This window comes from Xenopus laevis, chromosome 2S (assembly GCF_017654675.1).
Source record: "Xenopus laevis strain J_2021 chromosome 2S, Xenopus_laevis_v10.1, whole genome shotgun sequence".
NCBI classification, from domain to species: domain Eukaryota; kingdom Metazoa; phylum Chordata; class Amphibia; order Anura; family Pipidae; genus Xenopus; species Xenopus laevis.
The window spans coordinates 73,822,632-73,839,224 of NC_054374.1; the positions used below are offsets into that span (position 1 = coordinate 73,822,632).

Here is a 16,593-nt window from a genome sequence, read left to right on the forward strand (position 1 = left end):
CATCAACAAGAAATCAACATATTTGCATCCCTTTTGTTTTGAATTTCTCATTTGATTCTGAAAGGCTTTGTCAGGGTTGGAGAGCCATGGAATTGGACAGAGTTATATGAGAGATTCCTTAATATTGTTTAATACATCACTATCATTGTATAATCGTTTGACTACTCCAAAGTTGTGAGCAAATTTTAGCCCAAAAAGTAAAATAGGCTACAGTGCTAGTAAGAAATTGACCTGGGATCAGCTTCTGGTTTCCATAGCACTTCCAAATGATCACATATTTGTATATTAGGGGTACCAAATCTATATATAAATGAAAGGTTCCATGATGTGTTCTTTTTAATCATACTTGCGGGAAATTCTTCTTCCTACAGGTCATTTTTTCTGCAGGATTTAACAATGTACTCTGTGGAATAAAAGCCACTTGCTGTCTGTTTAAAGTAAAAAAGATGTGATTCAAACATGAAATGCAAACAAAATTGTATAAGCAGCATATGAGGATAATGTGTGGCATTATCAATGAGTATTGATGAGGATTCTCAGTGGGTTCTGTTTCAAACAGCATGCTTTGAAAATGACACATTACCATCTAAGATGAAAAAAAAATTCTCTAAAGTAATGGAGAAAAAGAATTATGTATAAACAGTTTAGAGACCACTGACCCGTGTCATGTTTTGGTGCACTGAGATATTTTCATTTTTCAGCAGGATTTATTGGTGCTAGAGGCTTGTCATGAGTGGATTGGCTGACCTATATGCCAACAACAGCAGATCATCCTAGCTAATTTGGCAAGTTTGCAGACGGATTCTGCAGCATCTGCTCATTGGGCCAATATATATTGTGAACATTTCCCACTGAAGCTTTTTGTCTGAAAGCATCGAGCAGTGCTGATGAATTCTGTATACTTGGTTAAAAATCCTCACTGTGTTAAATGAACAGTAACAACAAAAAATGAAAGTATTTTAAAGTAAATAGACTATAATGTACTGTTGCCCTGCACTGGTAAAACTGATCTGTTTGCTTCAGAAACACTACTATAGTTCATATAAACAAGCTGCTGTGTTGAGATGGCAGAAATTTAAAAAGGCTACAGTATATGGCACAGGTTAAATAGTAGATAACAAATAACACCATTAGACAGACAGAGCTTATCTGCTATCTGCTGTGTAGCCTGAGCCTTTTCTACTTTGAATGGCTGCCCCCGTAGCTACACAGCAGATTATTTATATAAACAATAGTAGTGTTTCTGAAGCAAACACATCAGTTTTACCAGTGCAGGGCAACACTGCATTATATTTTTATTGCTTAAAAGCACTTTCATTTTCTTAAGTTACTGTTTCTTTAAGTGGTTTATTGTGAGGAAAGCCAGAGCACAGGCCCAGCATTGAGATCCAGTGAATTCTCGCTTCACCCACCAGCTCATGCTGTATATGAATGCACCTATCTTGTGAGCTGTTGGAAATAAATCTCTCATTTACATTTGTGTCTCTGATATGAGATATAAGGAACTTGTTATGTCTTTGTGCCAAAGAAGTCTAAAACACAAGGCAGAACTTGGAGCAGTTTTTTTTCACAAAAATGAAAATAAGATCTTTCAAAGTCACATGCTGCATAGAAATATTCATATGTATGTAACGAAATGAAGTGGTTTGTGTCTATTTGGCTGACTGTTTCCATTTTTGTGTACAGGTTCCACCAGATGAATGGGGGGGTTACCCAGCACCAGGCAAAGAAGGAGAGATCCCATGTAGGAGAATGAGAAGTGGCAGCTATATTAAAGCCATGGGGGACGACGACAGTGGAGACTCTGACACCAGCACCAAAATGTCTCCCAAGGGTGCTACCAGGCGGGAGAGGTATCGCCGATCTTCAAGTGTCGACCATCCCAGAACCAAGTATGAAACTCATTATAGATCTCTTTCATTTTCTGCCCTCACTTCCTCAGTCTTATTTACTTATTTGCTGTGACATAACATTTACCTGCAACTTAGTTTTATACAGGTTGCTGATAGCTGAGGTTGAAGGCAAATTTAATATAAAAACTGCTGTTGAGTGGTGAGTGGGATTCTTATTCTATGGGTCCCTGTGCTGTTTGACGCTGGTCTCTATGATCTCCTAGTACAGGTATGGGATCCTTTATCCGGAAAGACAATCTACCATAGACTCCATTATAATCAAATAATCCAAATTTTAAAAAATGATTTCCTTTTTCTCAGTAATAATAAAACAATACCTTGTACTTGATCCAAAGTAAGATTTAATTAATCCTTATTGGAGGCAAAACCAGCTTATTGGGTTTATTTCATGTTTACATGATTTTAGGGTAGACTTTAGGTATGAAGATCCGTTATCTTGAAAACCCCAGCTCCCAAGCATTCTGTATACAGGTCCCATACCTGTACAGTAAAAATTTACTCCCCAACAAATTTATGGGTCACAAAGATGCCTCACGAGGAAACTTCGGACGACTTCGGAAAACGAAGTGCTCCGAGTACCATCCCGCCTATGATTTTCATTCTAGCCAGTGGGAAGGCAGGAGAAGGCAGGTCGGGGACATTAGTCGCCCCCGAAGAAGAGGAGATTCGTCACTGGGCGACTAATCTCCCAGAATCTGCCTGTGTGTCTCTGCCCTTAGGGGGGCTTTGTTTATTTCCAACATATTTAATGACAAGCTGTAACAAAGAAAACTATAACCCATGAATTCATTTTTATCATGCAATCCTCTTTTATGCTCCACTACATTTTATTAATTGGATCTGTTATCATTCTGGAAAATATCACAGGTATGGGAAGTGAGTGACTCTAACACATAAATAAAGACATAAATATAGTTAGGGAATTGCAGAGTGTTTTTATTTTTTATATGGAGCAAGGTGCGATTGCAACCAGACCAGGAGAAGAAATGCTGCTTAATAAGCACTAATGAGTCATGATCTTGTACCCCTTAATGCTCCAGGCTTCTTGCCCCAGTCTGTTGTAGAAATGCCCACCAGCTCATACTGAATTGTGTTTCTAAATTATTGTGGTTTCTATTTGGCCAAATATCAAGTGATTACGTTGTAGTTGCCTTAGAGTAGGAGGATTTTATTAAATTGGATATTTGATTTGCTTAATGTTTTCCCTGCTACTCTGTGCATTACTGATTAATATTATATTAATCAATAAAAGTGAATTAGTACTATTAGTGAGCAATGAAATGAAATGAAATATACAGGTATGGGATTTGCTATCAGGAAAGTGGTTATCCATCCCCAAATTATGGAAAGGCCATCTCCCATAGACTCAATTATAATAAAAAAATCCACTTTTTGAAAGAAGATTTCATTTTTCCCTGTAATAATAAAACAGTAGCTTGTACTTGATCCCAACTAAAATATAATAAACCCTTATTGGAAACAAAACCAGCCTATTGGGTTTATTTAATGTTTACATGGTTTTCTAATAGACTTAAGGTATGAAGATCCAAATTAAGGAAATATGTGTTATATGGAAACCCCCAGGTCCACAGAGCATTTTGTATTATAGGTCTCATACCTCTATATTTGTATTTGTCGTATTTTGTTTATGGTTTATAAACTGAATTTGTCAAAAAAATTCCTCAATTAGTGGCTAGACTGCACTTTTGCATTGGCCCAATTACACTGATTTTACATATTTTAAACATTTGGGCCTTTTTTAGATATACATTTCATGCATTTGTAATTATATATGTGTGGTTGTTCTGTGCATTTTGCAATGGATCACCATAGCGAAGGATGATTTAGCCTATGTAGCAGTGTTTGTAGTAGTTGCAGTATGAGTTGGCCATAAAATCACCAATTCACACCAGCACATGTAACAAATTGGTAACAGACTACATATTTTCCCCATATGATATTGTCGTTCCAGAAATTGTTAAAAGACCATATTTAGACCTTTGTTGTCTGGTTGCTGCCAAATTGGTCCGTAATCCTTGGATCTGCTCAAACATACTGACTTTTTAACCAGTAGATATGCCAGCATATTGCGTTTGGCACACTCTTAAATGAATTTACTTAAAGGACAAGTACATTTTTTCGTTTACTTTTTCCCTGGCCCAGTGAATAAAATAGTGGAGCACACCCATCTTATCTGATTTTCTAGTTATTCCTTGGCAGATGTAGCGGACTGTGCATAGTTTTTGAATTCTAAAAAACACAGGTGTAGAAAAGCCAAGCCACATCCCTGTGTGCCATTGGCTTGCCCTAAAACTTTCCAAGTAAACTCAAAAAGTGAGTTAGTTAAACAAGCCTCAAAAGTCTATATTTCAGTTATAATGCCCCATACCAGTTTACAAGATGGAAATTAAAAAAAAACAATATATTTGCATTGAGATTTTATATTTCCATGATGTTCCTTCTGACACAACATATGATACTTCATTTTATTTTCGCACATGAAAAATTGCAGGATGCAAAGACCTGGTTCAAGAAAAAGGGCTTTTATCATGTTAGCCAGTATTTTTGCACTAAATGGCATAAAGAGGTTGGCATAAATAGGTTGGCATAATGTGATACCTTTAATGGCTAACTATACAGTCATATGAAAAACTTTGGGAACCCCTCTCAGCCTGCATAATAATTTACTCCACTTACAACAAAAAAGATAACAGCGGTCTTTCATTTCCCAGGAACATCTGAGTACTGTGGTGTTTTCTGTGAAGCAGTATGAAGTTTTATGAAATTAAATCAAATGTGAAAAACTGGCTGTGCAAAAATTTGGGCACCCTTGTAATTTGAATGCAAGTTACTGCTCAATACTGATTACTGGCAACACCAAATTGGTTGGATTAGCTTGTTAAGCCTTGAACGTCATAGGCATGTGTGTCCAATCACGAGAAAAGGTATTTAAGGTGGCCAATTGCAAGTTGTGCTTCTGTTTGACTCTTCTCTGTAGAGTGACAGCATGGGATCCTCAAAGCAACTTTCAAAAGATCTGAAAACAAAGATTGCTCAGTATCATGGTTTAGGGGAAGGCTATAAAAAGCTATCTCAGAGGTTTAAACTGTCAGTTTCAACTGTAAAGAATGTAATCAGGAAATGGAAGGCCACAGGCACAGTTACAGGAGCAGCATATGCGGAGGTTTGTGAGTGGTTACAGACAACCCAAAGATCACCTCCAAAGACCTGCAAGAACATCTTACTGCAAATGGTGTATCTGTACATCGTTCTACAATTCAGCGAAATTTGCACAATGAACATCTGTGTGACAGGGTGATGAGAAAGAAGCCCTTTCTGTACTCACGCCATAAACAGAATTGCTTGTTGTATGCAAAAGCTCATTTAGACAAGCCACAGTCATTTTGGAACAAAGTGCTTTGGACTGATGAGACAAAAATTTAGTTATTTGGTCATAACAAAAAGCTCTCTACTACAGAAATAAAACATAATACTGTCACATGAATAGTCTAAATGTTGTGGAAGAAGAACACCGCATTCCAAGAAAAACACCTGCTACCTACTGTCAAATTTGGTGGAGGTTCCATCATGCTGTGGGGCTGTGTGGCTAGTTTAGGGACTGGGGCCCTTGTTAAAGTTAAGGGTCGGATGAATTCAACCCAATATCAACAAATTCTTCAGGATAATGTTCAAGCATCAGTCACAAAGTTGAAGTTACGCAGGGGCTGGATATTCTAACAAGACAATGACCCTTAACACACTTCGGAATCTACTATTGCATTTATGCAGAGGGAAAAGTACAATATTCTGGAATGGCCAGCATAGTCCCCCGACTTGAATATCATTGAAAATCTATGGAATGATTTGAAGCAGGCTGTCCATGCTCGGCAGCCTTTAAATTTAACTGAACTGGAGAGATTTTGTATGGACGAATGTTCAAAAATACCACCATCCAGAATCCAGACACTCATCAAAGGCTATAGGAGGCGTCTAGAGGCTGTTACATTTGCAAAAGGAGGCTCAACTAAGTATTGATGTAATATCTCTGTTGGGGTGCCCACATTTATGCACCTGTCTAATTTTGTTATGATGCATATTGCATATTTTCTGTTAATCCAATAAACTTTATGTCACTGCTGAAATAGTACTGTTTCCATACGTCATTTTATATTTTAAAATGGAAGTTGCTACTTTGAAAACTCAGGCAATGATAAACAAAACTCTAAAGAATTAAAAGGGGTTCCCAAACTTTTTCACATGACTGTATTTAATGATGTTTAATAATCATCATCACTTATGTAAGTAGTGCACACATGTTGCACAGAACTTAGCAATTATTTTTGTACAAACAGGTAATATTTCTATATATTGGGTATCACATTTATGCCACTCCATGTAATGCAATCGCTAGCAACCTGTCCTTGAAAATCTGGTCATCTTCTAGGTAACTTAAATCCCTGGAACTTTTAAAATTGCAAACTGACACAGGACAAGCCTGGGTGTCTCCTTGTTGGTGCGTTAAAAGACTGAATACCTGGTATACTATTGGGTGAATAACTTCAGTTTGTGCCACTAGGAAAATAAATATTCCACACAGGGTAAAAGGTAAACCTCTAAATATATATGTAAATTTTAAGAGCTCTCTAATACAGAAATCAAACATAATACAATGAATAATCTTAGGGGCACATTTACTTAGCTCGAGTGAAGGATTAGAATAAAAAAATACTTCAAATTTCAAAGTATTTTTTTGGCTACTTCGACCATCGAATTGGCTACTTCGACTACGACTTTGACTTCAAATCAATTGATTCGAACTAAAAATCGTTAGACTATTCGACCATTCGATAGTTGAAGTACTGTCTCTTTAAAAAAAACTTCAACCACCTATTTCACCACCTAAAACCTACCGAGCACCAATGTTAGCCTATGGGAAAGGTCCCCATAGGCTTTCCTAGCTTTTTTTGATAGAAGGAAAAATCGTTCGATCGATGGATTAAAATCCTTCGAATCATTCGATTCGAAGGATTTAATCGTTCGATCGAATGATTTTTCCTACGATCGTTCGATCTAAGGAAATGCAGTAAATCCTTCAACTTCGATATTCGAAGTCGAAGGATTTTATTTTGACCATCGAATATCGAGAGTTAATTAACCCTCGATATTCGACCCATGGTAAATGTGCCCCTAAATGTTGTATTGCCAGCATCAGTTCATTATAAATACTTCTACCTGTTATCCAAAATGCTCATGTCCTGGGGTTTTCTGGATAATGGATCTTCTCATAAATTGGATCTTTATACCTTAAGTCTACTAGAAAATCATGTAAACATTAAATAACCCCAATAGGGTGATTTTGCTTCCAGTAAGGATTAATTATATCTTAGTTTAGAACAAATACAAGGTACTGTTTTATTCTTACAGGAACTGTTTTATTCTTACAGAAAAAGGAAATCATTTTTAAACATATGGATTATTTGAATAAAATGGAGTCTATGGGAGATCAGTAATTCATTTCTAGATAAAGGGTTTTTGGATAATGGTCCCATACCTGTACTTTTTGCTAGATGTGGCAGTTGCATCCTCTGTAGTAACAGCTTCCATCTACTGTGGGAGTGCTCTTTCAGAGGATGGACAGTAGTGATGTGCGGGCTGACCCGATACCCGCGGGAACCGCGGTGCGGGCGGGTTTGGGTCCACCTCGCAGTGCTCCTCGCCACCTTCAAATGCCGGCATCTGACTTACGGGTTCCTGTTTTATACTCTTGCGTCTGCTTGCCCTGCCCCTTTTGTGATGTCATTGTGACATCATCGGCAGGGCGGGTCGGCGTGGGTCTATAAAAGGACCCCCGGAAGCGGGTGTGGGCGTGCATGGGTCATTGCAGGGCAGGTTAGGGTCGGGTGTGGGTTAGGGAAACCCTGACCCGCACATCACTAATGGACAGCCCTATTAAAGAATTGTTGCCTAAGCCTCTCTTTCTATGGTGCGTTCCTTCAGTTGAGTGATTACTTGGGGTTTTATACTCCTTCAGCCAGTACAGTATCTCATTTTTGTTGCTGCTTTAATATGGGTACAATCTCAGTTCACATGTCTGCCTATCTGCTTGGTCCTTGTTCCATGTGTTCTTTTCTTTCATGCCACTACAATTTCTATCAGCCCCATCACCGATGGCCATGTTAATGGATAAACCCATAAAATGACTGCCATGTGTACAAACCCTAAGAATTCAACTTCCTATTTTTAACAAGAAGTTTGGCTTTTATATAATATTTTTTATAATATTCTCTACACTCTCAAAACCCCAGGTAAGGTGGATGAGTAGCTAAGAATGGCAGTGGCAGGGAGTTCAGTAGCTTGAGGTGGATCCTCATCAGCAGAAATCTCTACATTATTCCAGGCTCTTCCAAACTGCTCTGGGGTCCCCTTACCTTTTTTCTATTCAGATCAACACAACTCCCTCAACATATATGACATCTGTTATCAGCCACTGATGTGAGGGTGGGTGGCATCTACCACTACTAAGATATTCCCTAGAGTTAGAATGTGGGAAGTGTGAAACATCTGCTATAAAATAAACTAAAATGTACATATGGCATGTTATGAATAAGACAGCAAAACTTTGTTTTATATTTTCAGAGCAACATCTTTCTCCAACATTTAATTGAATCTCATTGGGGATTAGTAAAAACTGGCTCCAAAGTTGGATGGCAAATGGTCATTGGATGGCTTACTAACAAACCCTCCCCCCTTAATAAGCATTACTTAAAAATGATGTGCTTTATTAAAGCTCATATACTCATATTCTTCTACCAAAGAAAATGTAAAAATAGACAAATATAGTAGTATGACGACTTTCCCTTTTTCTGTATTGCTCAAATTCCTTTCTTCCTTGAATATCAAGAGGTACATTTGGTGGGTGCATTTAATTCAGCACCCTCGTACATTATTCAGTTTAATTTCAGTTGCAGTTCTCCGAAACTGTTAGCTCTGTGCCAGGGATGGATAGATACTGTAGCTAAATATAGGAGGTGCTTCATCAAGATTGATTTTCTGTATACTTGGTGATACAGTGACAGATAAATTATAGCTGAGGGAATACCACAAAGCTATTCACTAGAGAGGGTTACTACTTTTAATAAGATTAAACATCTAAATATGCTTCCACTATACCATATTGAGGGAATCAAAAATATATATATTATAACATTTTTCTTAAAATACATTAGCAAATTAATTCTAATAAGTCTTGTTTAGTCTAAGTGATAAGAGTTTGTTGAATGTATTACCTCTGTCCCTAAAATGCAAGCATATTTCAATTACTTACATTTCTTTTCAGGCCCACTTTTGTTCTTTTGTTTTAGTTCAACTGTTGCCAGGTTACTCAAGTAACTAATGTTCCCTCTCAGTTTACTTTCCTCTACACATCCAAATGATGACACTAGCACAACCAACTGTGAAATATTTAGAAAATATATTACACTCACACATAATGAATGCATGAACCAATTACAAGTACAGACAAAGTGCATATTGAAAATGGCTGCACACAAAGAATTCAAATGATGTGTGCATATATAATTAAACACATTTGACTACATTGCATTTTAGTTCTCAGTTTGTTGTATTATTAATTGTATATTATGTACAACCTCCCTTTCTTGTGACATCATTGTACATATTCATCCCAACTTTCTAATGTTTTTTTTGTCTATTCTAAAACTTCTGTTCCCCTTTTTAATATATATTCCATATTCCTATCTATGTTCTTACCTGCTTTTACTCCTTGTCTGCATTCCATGCTCTCTACCTGCAAACTGCTCAGCCAAATAACCTTTAGTCCATTTCCTTTACTTATCTTAATTCCACCATAGTTAAGCCACAGCCCACCCTCGTCCCAACCTTAATTTTGCAACAGCTAAGCCCAGGGCTGCTCCTGCCATGAGACAGTGAGTGGCTAGTTACAAGGGGTGGCTAAAAGCCTCCTCTTGTAACTTTAAGAGCCGAATTTCCGGGTTTTAACCCAGAAATTCGGTTCCGCTAGTGCAGAGAGCCTAATTGCGCTCAACGCACTAGCAATGCTACCCCCCTTTGACTCGCTCTGATGCTGATTTCTAAACATGGAGCAGGAGGGGGTTGGGCATCTGGGCTGCTGCCTCGGGTGGCAGCAGCCCCAGAATTGCCACTTGCTAAGCCACAACCCAATCTCTTCATTGTCCTTATTCCCCCACAGCTAAACTACAGCTCAACCTCTTCCCTATCTCAATCCCACCACAGTGAAGCCAAAGCCCACCCTCATCCCCATCTTAAAGGAACAAGTGTTTTGAACTAATGAAAATATAATTACAATGCTGCACTGGTAAAACTCTCATGTTTGCTTCAGAAATACTACTATAGTTGATATAAACAAACTGCTGTCTAGCCATGGAGGCAGCCATTCAAGCTGGAAAAGGAGAAAAGGCACAGGATAGCAAGAGATAAACTCTTTAGTACACAATGGGATTGTTTAGAACTTATCTGTTATCTACTGTGTATCCCATGCTTGAATGGCTGCCCCCATGGCCACACAGCAGATTGTTTATATAAACTATAGTTGTGTTTGTGAAGCAAACCCACCATTTTTACCAATGCAGGGCAAAAGTACATTATATATTCAATTGTTTTTAAAAACTTTTTCTGGTGTTACTGTTCTTTTAATTCTATCACAGATAAGCCACAGGCAACCGTCTTCCCTATCTTAATTCCTTAACAGTCATGCCACAGCTTGACTTTAATTCCCCTTAGATTGTAAGCTCTTGTGATCACATCTCTATTATGCTTTGTTTATTTGTTAAATTATTACAAGATGCCTGTTTGTTATTCATTACTGTCATTCTATAAATAAATTATGATTATAAGTCAGAACCTACTCTTTTCCCAATAATAATTAATCAATAGCAAAGCCACAGCCCACTATTTTCCAGCCTTCACTTTGTTGCTCAGTCACTGTCTAGTCATTTTCTTTTTTCAGTTTAAAACGAAGGGAGAAATGTCGCAATAGGGAGCTGCATCTTCACATTAAGGGGCAGATTTATCAAGGATCGAAGTGAAAATTAGAATTTGAAAAAAATTCAGCTATTCGAATATCAAAATTTATCATGTATTGTCTCTTTAAAACTTCGACCATTCATCATCTTAAACCTGCCAAATTGCTGTTTTAGCCTATGGGGGACCTCCTAGAACCTATTTGGAGTCATTTGGTGGACTTTGAAAAATCAAAATTTTTTGGGGCAAATCCTTCGATTTGAATTCGATCGAATGTGGTAAAACTTCTATTCGAACGATTCAAATACAGCCTATTCACCCGAAGTTAAAAACTTAGATTTTTTTAAATAAATTTCGAATGGTCTTTTTTTACTCGAGTTTAATAAAACTCCCTTCACCTCGAAATTCGACCGTTGATAAATCTGCCCGTAAGTATCACTACCTGTTAAAAGGGAATCTTTCAAGGACTGGATGTTCTTTCTGCTTGAAAGGAACTGATATGACCCAGGGTGGGGGAATATGGTTATCTCTAAAGTGTAGGTAGAGAGTGGCAAAGTTTTATTAAAAAATAAAATAATTTTCTTTATTTAGAAGTACTTCTCTGGTTAAACTTTTGAAAAATGCTCTAGATCTGCTCTAGATCTATAGCTTTTATATAAGGAATTTTACATTAATGCTCACCATATAAGTGATGTCACGTGTATGCCTTACTTGATTTTCTGTAAGTATTAGAGGGCAAGCTTTTTTCCTTCACATTATATCAGACCTCCCAACTGTCCCTTTTTTAGAGGGACAGTCCCATTTTTGACAGCTCAACCCGCAGTCCCTCATTTGTACTGGAAAGTCCCATTTTTCTCTGCATCGAACAGCCAAAAAAAGAAACAAAGTTTATAACTTAATTGGCTTTTGGCAGAGAGTCCAGAACAGCCACAGTAGAAGATAAGATACTTTTGTATCAATTTCTAGATAAGCAAATAATTAATTGTAACAATATAAGATGACAGGTCCCTTGGGAAAAGTTAGACTCACAGCATAAAGGGCAATTCACCTTCATTAGCAAAACTGTAATAACTGAAAAAAAAACCACAGAAATATGTTCAAACTTTCATAACCTGCCAAATTTTGTAAAATGAACATGGTAATTATGGGTGTGGCCACAAAATTGGGCGTGGTCAAAAACATTTCGCTGCGCTATGCACGTCAACTTTTTTGTCCCTCTTTTTATTTCCAAAATGTTGGGAGGTATGGTAAATAAGATACAGGTTGTTGCTGGTTATATAGATGAAACAAATGGCTTTGTTTGCATGAACTAGTTCCCTCTTCTCACTCTTTATTAGGTTTCCATGTAAGCGATATTCTGACTCATGTCTCTGTAACTGTCCCAGCTGCTGCACTCCACCCAAAATCCATCCTAAGGGACGGGGCTATGGTCTCTCCATCACGGGTCAGGTAAGATGCAAAAATGCTTGGTTTATTTAGGAATGTTGCCTGAAGTTGGATGGAATGTTAGCATAATGCATGAAGGCAAAACATTTGCCTGCCTAATTTGCATTTGAAAAAAATAATACTTCGATTTAGGAACTAATTAAAGGGACAATAATGCTAAAAAAAATCAGCACTTATGTAAAACAGCACAAGGCCTATTTATCAACAGTTTGCTATTGGTATTGAAACGTCTCTCTGGCTTTTAAAACAACTTCAATTAACGCAAAATGCTGTCGAAAAGCATTTGCAACTGATAAAATTGACCTTCGAGGCCTAGGTGTGAGGGTGCAGCCTCTTTTCTGGCAAAGTAGAGATAGAAAGACATATCACTGCTCAATAAACAAGAACATCTATTTGCTGAATATACTTTGTGTCTTTGTTTTGTATGGAAAAAAAAAGTAGTTCCAAAAGCTATTCCTGCCTTGTCATGAAGCAAAATATGCCGGCACAGTTATGAAAGATCACATGGGGGAATCCAGGAGATTTTTCAGCAATTCATCAGAATGTGTTGGACTGATTTGGGCAGCTGAACACATTGTTTTCTGTGGGATATTAATCCTTGGTGTATTGCAGTTCAGCTCAAACACAGAGCTCTAAAAATGACATTTGAGGATAAAGGATACAAACAATTGTTTTTTATGCTTGATCGTTCCAGCACAGAAAAGACTTTGTTATATCTTTAATGATCATGGATTTTTTATAGATTCAAATTTGCCAAGCATTACATATAATTACCAAATCTATTATTATATTTATTCTTGTACTATAACCCAAACAAAACATTTCATGGTGGTTAAAGCCGGCACAAAGTCGGCTTCTTGTTTAGTAACTCTCATTTTAAATGATTGGTAAAAAGACATAAACAACGTTCACACCGATTTTTCTGTTACTTTTTCTGTTACTATTTAGCTGTTACTAACTTACTATCGAACAATGGAAAAAATGGAAATGGAAAAGTTTGTTTATGGGGTTGTTCACCTTTAAGTTAACTTTTAGTATGATGTAGAGATTGATATTATGACACAAATTGCAATTGGTTTTCATTTTTTATTATTTGTGTTTTTTTTAGCTATTCAGCAGCTCTCCAGTTAGTAAATTCAGCAATCTGGTTGCTAGGGTTCAAATTACCCTAGCAGCCATGCATTGATTTGAACGAGAGACTGGAATATGAATAGGTGAGAGCCTGAATAGAAGGATGAGTAATAAAAAGTAGCAAAAACAAAGCATTTGTTTTTAAATGGGGTCAGTGACTACCATATGAAAGCTGGAAACAGTCAGAAGAAGGAAAATAATCAAACAGTAATAAAAAAAGAAATAATGAAGACCAGTTGAAAAGTTGCTTAGAATTGGCCAATCTATAACACACTTAAGAGTTATCTTAATGGTGAATCATTCCTTATCCCATAATAGATCGTTTTTACATAAGTGCTCTTTCGTTTTGGGATATTATTGCCTCTTTCAATAATAAGCTTTCTGCAAATGGATGATTATACAGTTCAGCCCTGATAGCATGTGAATTCAAATGGTATTATGGAAAAACAAATCCATCGCTGCAACTAGGGATGGCCGAATTTGACCCGTTTCGTTTCGACAAAAATTCGCCGCCGACGAAATATCACCGATATTTTTTTGAAGCACGACACCATACAAGTCTATGGGCGTCATTTCCATGGCGAAACAAGGCGACAAAAATTCGCCATCCCTAGCTTCAACATAATACCATGCCTAGAATCTTCAGTGTTTTGTCCTACTGGTACTAATACAGAAAGGCACTTTCACAAATGAAAGCATGTATCCATCTGTCAGTCTGTCTGTCTGTGTGTCTCTCTTCATATCTATCCCTAGTCCCACCCCTATCACTTGAATGCTTCCCAACAAAAACAGAATTTTTTTGATGACGTGACGTCAGAAGTGCATTATGCCAATGCGCTATATATGACATGTCCTAGCACTGGCGTGGTGCAATTTATAGAAAAAAAAATACTGTTACCCCAACCGGAGTGCAAACTCTATTAGTCTGCATTTTTGGTTGGGGATAATATATTTGCCCAACAGGTGCCCTTTAAATGGGAACTATCTCAAATATGAAAATATATTATACGTTTCAACATACAAAAATGACAAACTTTCTAAATATAATCAATTGTAAATTCTGACCTGTTTCAGAAATAATCAAGTTACTCTTCACTCTACTGCGCTCAGTATCTGCAGCCCTTGTGGGGTCTTTATTTTTCCTAGAAGATGTATTAGAGCTCATTGTATTAAAATTAACAGACATCATGTCTCTCTACATGCAGGATTTGTACCGAAGTCAGTTATTTTGATCAATTTTGTTTGTGCTGGAGTCAGTTATCTGAGTAAGCTGTAACACATCTGCTAGAAAAAGGAGTCCCCCCTAAAAGATATATTGGATCTAACTGTCAATGGAAACCCAACTCCTGCAAGAAGACAGAATGAAGAGAGACAGATGCTGAGAGGAGAGGAGTGAAGAGTAACTTGATTATTTCAAAATTTGTAATTGATTATATTTAGAAAGTTTCTTATTTCAGTATTCTGAAGCTTGTATTAAATTTTCATTTTCACAGCAGTTTCCCTTTAATTGGATGTCAGTACCCAGGCATTGTAGGAATGTGTATATATATTTATATATATATATATATATATATATATATATATATATATATATATATATATATATATATACAGGACCGCCATCAGAAATCGCAGGGCCCCATACGACAAAATTTCCTGGGCCCCCTGGGCTGTACCCACCCAAAACAAATTGGTGGCCAGGCCCCCCCCCCACATTATGAGAAAATTGGTGGCCAGGGCCCCTTAAACATCCTTGCTATCCCAAAGTCAGCAGCTCTCAGAAAGATGGGGGGCCCAGTTAATCAAGTAAGTGTGGCGTGGCCGGGCCCCCTCTAACCCTCTGTCCCCGCCTGATGGCTGCCCTGTATATATATATATATATATATATATATATATATATATATATATATATATATATATATAGTCCAATCGTGGAGCGCACACCATGAGATATATGGTTACCTGGGTGCCAGTCTAAATATAAAAAATAAAGTAAATCTTTCCCTCCAATAAGGAACCGAAACGTAGGATTACAATAAACCATCATGGTTTCACTTTATTGTATTGTGTTGCAATTTTTCCTGCGAGTGCCGTCACCTCTGGATTTACTATTTATATATTTACATGTATATTTACATATATATATATATAGAGCAGTCAGATGATGCACCAGCTGCATTTTTTCAGTCTCTGAGACAATGCAAAGCGACAGAGGTAAAATTACAAATATTCAGTTCTAGGGAATATGGAATATAGGGAATATGTCTCTAGGAATCTATATAACACATTGCTAATACATGGCTTTGACCGTAACATTCTGCACAGTCTGTATCTCATACAATTGTATTGTATGCATGTATAGCATGTATCCTATAGATTTCTTTCCTAGACAAATCCTATATTTTTAGACATGCGAAAAACAGCTCCTTTTCCTCTTTAATTTGCTAGTGGACCAAACATTTGAAGAGAGCCCTGTTGCTAGCTCTTTTAGCTTTGATGCACAACCTTTTTTTCGGGACACAATCACAAGTATTTGCTGCCATCCCAAATATTTAGAGTTCCCATGCGTACATAGAAGAGGAAGCCAAGCAATATTCCAGGTACATGTAGGGCGTATTTATGGTATTTATTAAAACTCAAATTTCTCATTATTTTAAAAATAAAAATTGGACCTACCTCCCAACCACGATTTGGCTTAATTTACTATAAAATCCAAATGAAAATTGTATGTGCGGAAAAGTCCTAACAAAATCACGCATACTGCAAATCTTTGAATTGACGACCAAAAAATGTTTTTCAAGTTTTCAAAAAAAAAAACCAAAAAAAAACAGCTTCAAACAGCATGAAACCCCTGAACATCTTCCAAATGTTAAAGGGGCATCTGACATTGACTTTTACATGTCTTTGCCAGGTTTTAGCTGTATTTTTTTTAGATTTGGATGTTCAATAACATTACAGCTTAGTAAATCTGGAAAGTTTTTTTCCCTCTACAAATTCAGATTTTTTCCCCCTAAAAAACTTGACTATAGAAATTTAAAGCTTAATACATAGACCCCATAATTATCATGATATAAGTGAGTAA

At 37.0% G+C, this 16,593-nt stretch overlaps 1 protein-coding gene across 3 annotated transcripts in view; it reads left to right on the top strand.

The window, feature by feature from the left end:
* dlgap3.S (discs, large homolog-associated protein 3 S homeolog) overlaps window positions 1-16,593 on the top strand; it is a 174,233-nt gene that overhangs the window by 101,838 nt on the left and 55,802 nt on the right. For all 3 annotated transcript variants that reach the window (XM_041583988.1, XM_018249513.2, XM_041583989.1), the window contains 2 exons: window positions 1,687-1,892; window positions 12,272-12,383. In XM_041583988.1, coding sequence (XP_041439922.1) covers window positions 1,687-1,892; window positions 12,272-12,383 — 318 coding nt within the window. The remainder of the gene's footprint in view (window positions 1-1,686; window positions 1,893-12,271; window positions 12,384-16,593) is intronic.